The sequence below is a fragment of the Pimephales promelas genome, chromosome 8, assembly GCF_988280905.1.
Source record: "Pimephales promelas chromosome 8, fPimPro1.hap1.1, whole genome shotgun sequence".
Taxonomy (NCBI): domain Eukaryota; kingdom Metazoa; phylum Chordata; class Actinopteri; order Cypriniformes; family Leuciscidae; genus Pimephales; species Pimephales promelas.
In genome coordinates, this window is record NC_142776.1 from 26,818,412 (window position 1) to 26,827,641 (window position 9,230).

General features: G+C 40.3%; 1 protein-coding gene and 1 long non-coding RNA gene across 2 annotated transcripts; both read right to left on the reverse strand.

Annotated features, from left to right (window-relative positions):
• Nucleotides 1-383: 383 nt before the first annotated feature.
• LOC120460075 (uncharacterized) lies at nt 384-3,076 on the reverse strand. Its single transcript, XR_005617878.2, has 3 exons — nt 2,718-3,076; nt 882-995; nt 384-491 (listed from the first exon to the last, which is right to left on the reverse strand). It is a non-coding gene; the product is annotated as an uncharacterized LOC120460075 (long non-coding RNA).
• A 2,218-nt stretch (nt 3,077-5,294) lies between these two features.
• On the reverse strand, nt 5,295-7,077 carry hes1 (hes family bHLH transcription factor 1). The gene is made up of 4 exons (XM_039647680.2): nt 6,784-7,077; nt 6,554-6,649; nt 6,366-6,453; nt 5,295-6,127 (listed from the first exon to the last, which is right to left on the reverse strand). Exons 1-4 carry the CDS (start codon nt 6,889-6,891, stop codon nt 5,607-5,609), a joined length of 813 nt encoding a protein of 270 aa, XP_039503614.2. The 5' UTR covers nt 6,892-7,077; the 3' UTR covers nt 5,295-5,606.
• Nucleotides 7,078-9,230: the final 2,153 nt, after the last annotated feature.

The following is a 9,230-nucleotide window of genomic DNA, read 5'->3' on the forward strand; positions in this document are numbered from 1 at the left end:
CGTTAGTATTTAAGTTCATGTGTGTGAATTCTTTTGAGTTTGTCCAGTCGCGTTTGGATGTATGGATGTTTGGATTCTTATATTAAACCTTCTATTGGAACTTCATTTGTCTTTTTCTTCAGTCTGCCGACGCACATGCATTACATTAAAACCATTAAGAAGTGTTTTTTTTTTTTTCAGTTTAGTACATCAGCAGATTGCTGAATTAACTAAATAAAATAGTAATGAAGTAAATAAATGCTTTCAGTGCTCTGCAATTGAAAAAAAAATTGTTAGAAATTGAGTTTTGGACAAATCACCTTTTTATGTGTGGATTACTTTTCTTTATTTATTTATTTATTTATTTTCATTTGACAAACTTTTTTTCTGATCTGTATAGTGGTGCCACTTTTCTTCGCCTTGACTGAGATGAAATTCAGTCCCACTCCAGGCGCTGAAGGTGATCTGGAGGCCGTCAAACAGCTTGAGTTTCCAGCGTTACTCCTGCACCTCTAAAACAAGACCACATTTCAATCAAGGCCAGGTGGGTCAGTTTGCATTGAGAATTAACATTTTGCACAAGGAATATACTGTATAAACTGTTGAACCAGAAGTATGAAAAAAAAAATCAAATGTTTGAACAGGTTTGCTTCAAGTTTAACCACTTTAATGAGAACCATGTACACTTTTAAATATTGCAGTATATCCTTGAAGCCACCGGGGGGCATTAGTAGATTCTAACACAGGACTCAATACCTTTTGAACATGACTGCCCTGCAACTAACTTTGTAAGAAATAGAATACAAACATAAGTAACCCTCTTACTGAATTTACATTCAATAGATATGGCACATGTGACGCAACCTTAGCATGCCCACCCCCATCAAAGCATGCCGCCCTACCCATCTCATTATGTCTGATGCAAAAGAGCATCGGCAGAACAGCAGCCTGTGGGTGTCAGATCAGAGTACTTTCCTGGAGTGATCGCTGGCAAGAATAAAAGCTCTGCAGTGGATCTGAAAGACAAGAATGTAAATAAAAACACAGACAGAGCGGCACTTTAATGGCTTGTCACACTAGTGCACTATCACACTGCCCAGCGATGTAGCGGTCCCGCCACTGGTTTTATACAAGAAAGGGGATTAGCCAGTGGCCCACGGAAGCATTGCTGCGGCTTAAGCCATTTTGCGTGGACGGTGTGAGAGGCGGTGGGATAATGCCATTTCACATCTCTGTGTTTCAGAAGCTCATGAAACCTTTAGCATGATTTGGGCCTCTCTATCTGGTGCTGCAAAGTCCAGAAGAATGACTCTGAGAACAAAACGTCACCTATGGATGAGATTTCAGAATAAAAGCACCACCTAATCTATAGTGAGGAATGTAGACTGAAGCATACAATAATTTGACTTTAGGATTAAAACTGTGTGTGTTCTGTAAGATTGTAGTATACAAGCTGAAAAAAAGGAACTAAGCGTTAAAACATTTCTTTGTGCTGATATTGTACAAGTTATTTGAAGTAGGAATATAACAACAGCCACACAATCACATGTCTTGCATGTCTTTTTGCATGTCTGTATGTGTGTGTGTGTGTGTAAATATACATCCTATAGGAGTTTCCCAAACGTCCGGTGATGGACACAATCTGGGCTATGACAGGAAACACGTGTCCTCACACCTGCTTGAATCATTTTTATCTCTAGATGATCATATCCGACTCACCTTGAGAACAAAAAACCTTATGTATAACGACATTAGACTTCCAGAAAGGAAATATATGCATTTTACTGTAGTTGATTCACGGGAAAAGAACTACGCAAGTAAACCAAAAAGTGCAGTAGGGCTATAGCCACACATTCAATGTAAAAACTTTCATATTTTTAGTAATTATTAAGTAATTAAGTATTAATTAGGACAGAATGGTGGGTGCAAGACACAAATAGCTACCAATCGGGTTCACCGATTGTGTTTTATACCCTTGTTGCGACTTTATAGTCGGTATCAAAAAGAAATTGTGATCGGCAAGTTTATCCTCCCTTAGTGTCCCTTTTAAATTTGATCAAAGAATCCTGGGGAAAAAATGTTATCGGATTCCACAAACATTTTAAGCAGTGCATCTGTTTTTAGCATTGAAAATAATAAGACATACTTCAAATAATGATTTCTGGATCATTTGAATGAAGACTGGAGTAATGGCTGCTGAAAATTCAGATTTGAATACAATATATTTAATTTTAATATGTGTCTTCCTTGATTTGATTGTCACACACATTGACAAGCCACAATAAACCAAAATATCTACAAAGTGAATTGTCTTTGGTCAAAAAAGGGCTATGATTCATTTTCAGACAATCCCATTTCCTTACCATAGGCAAAATATAGAATTCCCATATTTTAAACTTTAAATGCTGCAGATATTTTGCCATCCCCCTCATTCGCTGTGCCAAATGTGCCACTTTGATTACTCATCGGTCACTCACATTAATCCTTATTTGCTCCAGTCAGAATGAAAGCCCTTGACCATTGCTTCTCCTGTCTGAGAACTTAAAAATGTTGCTCAGAGGCTCTCAGTCTCAAAGCAAAGCTTCCTGTTTATATAAAAGACACTTTTTTGGCACAGTGAAAATCATATTTTTTTTTTTAGTAAATTGATTGATCATGAATAATACATTTGTTGTTCTGTATTTGCAGCTAGTTAACTGACTATCGAACAACTCCTGCTTCTCTTTGAATGATCTCACCCTCTACAAACACCACTTCTGTAACTGTGGCTTCCATCATTCCATCCTCCTTCCTGTCCCCTGTCCTCGTCCTCACGTACGCCTCTGCTGTCGAGCTTCCCACATACCGCCCCAATCAGCTCCACTCTACCCCCCTCAGATGGGCCCTGTGCGTCAGCGCTTGCTGGCAGGCATGCGGTGGGGTGTTTGGGCAAGCAGCGGGAGAGTTGATGCGTGTGTCAGAGAGACGCTCTCCCACATTCCCCCGGCGGCTGGCAGTGCGCCGGCTGTGGGAAGGGGGTTCGCCTCTTTCTCACGACCTCTCAGGTTCCTCAGCTCATCTGGGAGCTATTCATTTCCTGCCAGAAAACAGCCTTTCCCCTGCAACTGCAGGAGAGGGCGAGAGAGGGAAAAGGAGTGCGAATGAGAGAAAGAGGGCTGCATAGTGAGTCCAGAGCTTGGTACAGCAATCCCTGTGCTTAAATCATAAATCCCAGGCTTGTCAGGGCTACAATCAAAGACAAGGTGGTAATGATGACGAGTTAAGAGAGAGAAAGAAGGAGAGAGAGAGAATGAGGCAAAGAAAGAGAGCAAGAGAGAGAGAGTTTGTGCCATGTGGTAACACTTAAAGCCAAGGAGGAAGCAGAGAGGGGGCTTTCGTTTAGTCCTTCTTATTTTTCTCCCTTTCCCCCCTCCTCCTTTCTCCTCTCAAGCCTCTTGCATTTGCAGGGAGTGTGGGAAAAGTTAATTGACATACATGCCGGCTAACCCTCCGGTCATGTTGTGACATGTGCACGGGTGCCCCGGCACAGTGGTCAGTGCGCCAGTAACCTGAGACCCTCGTAAAGCTGTCCTCCAGAGGCAGGTTGCAGCAAGGCGTGCGGGGGGAAGCACGCCTGAAGGGGGTCGGCGGTTTTTTTTTTGTTTTGTTTTGTTTTTTTGGGGTTGCACTGCTCGCCTTGGAATAAACAGGAAATGAATGCATGGTCCGCCACATCATTGGGCATCTGTTGAGGTGGTGTTGTGCTCAAAGTTAAGGTGGGCAAAGCAGGCTGACCCATATGCGAGATGAGCATGTCCTTGCAGGCAACATGTGGTTCCAATCTCTATACTCTCGGCACCACAAAAGGTGTGATGGAAATTCAAAATGATTGCACTTATCTACACTTTGTGCCTCAAAGCAGGTAATTGCAAACACCTGCCATGCCCCCTTCAAAGAATGGCCACACTGAAATAGCTATAGGCAACACACACCTGGAAAACACAGGGATGCAAGAAGGAAACGTTTCATCATGTCAAGACTTTTCCCATTTTACTCGAAACAAAAGCTATATGAGTTGTGTGTAAATATTTCTGCATCCTTTATGGCCACTCAGAGATAAAAGCATATCTAATAAAAAGCACTTTGCACTCTAAAAAATGCTGGGTTATTTCAACCCAAATTTGGGTCAAATATGGACAAACCCAAATGTTGGGTTTACAAATGTACAGTTGAAAGTGAAAGTTGAAGTTGGGTTAAAATTTTAAATTACATTTTTAACCCTACATTTGGGTTTGTCCATATTTTACCCAATTTGTTGAGTTAAAACAACCCAGCATTGTTTAGAGTGTGTTATTATCATAATCATGCAGGCTATTGAGTTCATTGGGGGTTTTTTTTAATCATAGGGTTTTTTTTGTTTGTTTGTTTTTTTGCAATTACTTATAAATAAATAAATACAAATGTCTGTTAACATGGCATTATGCTACTAACGTGGCTAGGTAAATGTCCTTAAATTCTTTCAAACTGAAAGTGTTGTTGATCCATCCGCTCGTTCACTCACTGTAGTTCACATTTGAATTACTAGATGGCGCTAAATGGTTGTGTAATAAAAACGGCCACTCGTTCTTCTCTCTGCTACTGAACTTTGATGCTACATTCAGCTTCAGACTCTAGTAATCCTCTTGATGGCTGTCTGCATGTCACACTCTTATACAGACATGAATCGTTCAATACCTATAATGTTCATATTTATTGTGATAAAAGCCCCAGGCTAGATGCCATTAATTCAACCTTATTCAAATAGCCTACCATCCTGTGTTCGATATAACATCTAGAGAATCTTCATTTAATTAAACTTCAAGTTTTATATTTCTCTAGTGATAAGAGAAAAGCAGGTTTTTTTTTATTAAAAAATAACTTATATTTAGTTTATGTCTAAAAAACGGGTGTTTCTATATCAATCAATAACCTATATAATCTATAATTTTTTCATAGATTATCTAGGCTATGTAAGTGGCAGATGTGGTTTTATCAGTTGATTGCGATGTTTAACAGGAAAAAAAAATAATTATTAAAATAACTTTTAAGAGGGCAACCCACTGATCGCAATGTAAATACTAGGGGGCCGTTTAATGTCTTGTGCGCCGGCGTGATTTGACACAGGCTAAGTTTTCCTGTTTGTGCTTGAAAATGATTAAGAGTAGCAAACACGCTTCTTTAAAGACTAAAGCATGTTTAGCTTTAATTTGCATGCAATAGTGTCCGAATCTTTGCTTAAAGTAAGAATAAGCATGGATAACAAACCGAAAACAAAATAAAACTAATGAGCCAAAACGTTTCATTTTTTTTATATGTAATTTATTTATCTTCCAAAATGAAGAAACTTGAAAGCGCATTCAACATATCTTTGGCATCACAACGTGGAAAAGATACCGCAAATATAAAAATGCATTGAACGGAATTCAACAATACAAAACTTATTTCAATATGAACTTCTCTCCCTTTTGATCTATACAAATATAGTGCATCATCTCATTAAAACACATTTTCATACAAAAAAAGAAGAACATAAAAAGTAAACGCTGAACAAAGAAAACAAGTGTAATTTGTCTTTAAGAGTCTTTAAAAGTCTTTTCCCCCCACTCTGTCTACCAAGGCCTCCAAACGGAATCTGCCGTGACTGACGGTGCTCCCGGAGACACGGCCACCGGAACCGGTGTGCTGGAATTGTTGGCATACACTGGAATAACGGGGCCGTTTGGAGCAAAGGCAGCGTTGGGAATCAAAAAGGCGAACTGTCCGTCCGTTGCCGGCACAAGTTGGAAACCTCCGTAAACTTTTGTTGCGTCAGAAGTCAAATTGGAGGAAGGCGCGCTTTTGCAGGGGACTCCGCTAAGAGGCACAACGTTGGCTTGTTGAGTCGCGCTGGGGATTTGAACCATCGGTTGGCTGAAGGATGGATGAGGAGGCCCGGCAGGTATCTGGTGCTGTGTTGGGTAATTCATTGCGTTGATCTGCGTCATGCAGCTGGCTAGGTGACCCAGCAGCCGGGTCCTGACCTCGGTGTTAACCCCTTCACAGGTGGACAGGAACCGGGTCACCTCGTTCATGCACTCACTGAATCCAGCTCTGTATTTCCCAAGAACCGTGGGATCCGTGTTTAGCGCAGCTGTAAAGTAAATGAGGAAAGACTTACGGTCAGATCATCATGAGTAGCTGAACATGAATTTGTTCTATAGTTATATTCTATCTAGAAAACTAATCTTGCAACATTTAAAACAGGTGTAGACTACAGAGAGAAACGCTGCGTAAAAAAAAAAAAAAAAAAAAAAAACTGCAGCCGAGTGTCTGGAAGTTCTCAAAAACTATTTTTTTTTTTACTAATAATCATTAGATCCGCGACTTACCGGTCATTTGTGCCCGCTGCATGTTTCTGAGATGTTTCACTGTCATCTCCAGGATGTCCGCTTTCTCAAGTTTGGAGTGTCTCGAGCTCTGCGTAAAAAAGGAGAGATATTGGTTTAGATATGCGGCTATGCAAAGAGATGCATTATGTTTAACCCAGATATGCATCAATCGGACTTTCAATACTTACATCTTTTTTCAAGGCGTCTAAGATTAACGTTTTCAGCTGACCCAAGCTTTCGTTGATTCTCGCTCTTCTTCTTTTCTCCATTATAGGTTTAGAAGACTAAAATGCCAAAGAAAGAACAAAAAAATAAGTCAACATGTCTATTAACTTCGGGAACTATTTCTTGCAGTGTAATATGCGCACACGTGCGATGTTTAGAAATAAATGCAGCACAGTGTAATATCAATACAAACCTTTCTATGTTCCGAAGCCGTTTTGGGTTTATCAGGTGTACTGTTCATGCTCGCTGGAGTCGCGGCAACCGGAGAAGATGAGTTTTTTTCCATGATGTCGGCAGGCATCTTCTCTGGGAAGTATCCTATGAAATTTGTTTTTTAAAGAAATCCTCCCGGTTCAGTGTCTTCTGTTATAGTACACGCAGTAAAGTACGCAGATACAGTTCCAGATATGAATGGATATCCGCACGAAGTGTCCCGAGTTCAACTGGTGCGGCAATGATGTCACAGTCTCTGATTACACCGTTTGCCAGCGGTCGTAGCAACTGCCTGCCTCAGCGTCGTGTTGGTCTTATTTATATCTCCGACTGCACGCGAACGGCTCGTGTGAAACTTCCCAAACTTTCTTTCCCACAGTAACTTTCTACCAATCAGCGCGCGGGACACGCGGCCCGAGGGGAGGATGGCTCGTGGTCGGCGCCACTCCATTGGTTGTTTAGCGTTTGAGCGGGTGGCCAATGGCGCGCGGCCGGGTTTAGGGCACAACCGGGACTGCCTTCAATCATTAAGTTTACATATTAACACTTACGAGCCAGTCTCCGCAAAGAAACAGCAACTTTGTAATTGCAATTCAATACACATAGATCCACACTGAAACCATGTAATCACACAAAAATATATACAGAAAACGTGGAAAAGAGTGCTAGGCTTTACCATTAAAAAACATGTCAAATAAAATGCAGCAGAGTTTGCCTTTTAGGCTAGGCTACTAAATAAATTGAACTGTTGCAAAGACCGCAGTATGTAGAGTGTTAAAATATCCCACCTGATAAGTCATTAAAAAGTGGGTATGAATTTTATAATTCTGGAAAAAAAGAGGAGGAATATCTGTTTAACTTGTTTTCTCTGCAAAGTTACACTAAAGAACGTCCATTTAACTTTTAACAATAAATAATGTCATTCGATTTAAAGTGGCTGGAAGGTGCGCAACCCACCACTTTGATTTTACTTTGAAAAAATAAAAAATAATAAGGTAGCGATTAATTATAGACTTTCAATTTTACTGTTATTTTTTATTTTATTTTATTAATTTTTTTCTGTGGACAAATTCATTTGACAAGACTGCGCTGTATTTCTTTAAGAGCGTCGCTGCTGTTGGCATTTTGACATCTGTCGGCTCACGAGCGCTATTGTGAATGTGGAGCACGTGCCAGGATGTTTTATTACCTCGGTGGTTGAGGTTTGGCTGGCGGGCTAGGGGTGGCGGTGGTGGTTTACATTAGAGGGAAGGTAAATAGCAGCTGCTGTTCTAAAAGCCTGGGAAAACCACGCCCACTGAGAGCTCGATCGGGCTTATCGGAATGCGAGCCAGTGTGAAGATATTTCAGACCGAAAGCGCGCACAGCGCGGATAGTGTCCTTGACTCTGTCTGACAGAAGCAGCTCTAATTTAGGTCATGATTTTATGATCCTCGGACGAGGTCACAAACAAACGCAACACAACACTAAATTCATTCATTCCTGTGCTGCTGCAATGAAAATGCAAATAAAAAAGTCCAAACGCATTTTGGACAAAAACGGATTATCGACGTGTATTGATGTTTAAACGATGACGTTAAAATAATGTATTTGTCATCTATCATCTACTAATAGACTTGATAGTTAGTGGTGTCATAATCCACAGTAAAGACACTGGTTGGTGTGCGTGTGTGGAGTGGGTTGCCAGCCCTCTGATATGCACATTTACAGGGGTGAGAGTCTCCAGCTGCTGCAAACCCCGCGACACGTGGCGCGCAAGCGGCGGGGGAAGGCGCTGCTCCTGCCGGCTTTGCGCGCGTCTGCGGGACAGGGCGCCGGGGGTTCGCCGGCAGTTCATCAGTGTGATATATCATAGTGGCAGGCTGCTAAACTGTCTGTGTTGCTATATGCGTTTCTAATCACATTTCCTTAGTTTTTGATATAAAATTGTTATTGACGACATGACAGCGTTTATGTAACATGCATGTTGATATTAATTAACTGCTATAGCCTATGGCAATACATTAAAAGAGAATACTTTCAATTGTCCACAAAGCAATTACATCTTGTTCATGATCAGTTTTACTTTACAAAAATTAGCATTCTATTGTACAGCTTGTGACTTTATTTATTTATGTTTATTATTATTTTGTTTTATTTTATTGTAATGACATTAGATTAACCAATTAAACATTCTAAGGTAAGAGAATTGATGTTAATGATTGTTATTGGAGAGAACTTAATGAGAACATTCTCTTATTTAAAGACATATTTATCTACATGCATTTCATCTAGGCTGCATTTTTTTTAAATAGCTAAATATAATGGCTGACCAGACATGTTTTATTTTATTAGCTGTTATGAATGAAAATCGTATTTGCATAAATACTGCTTTGAATTAGAATACTTATTAAATGGGTGAGGGGTCAGGGTGGCATAACAATTATT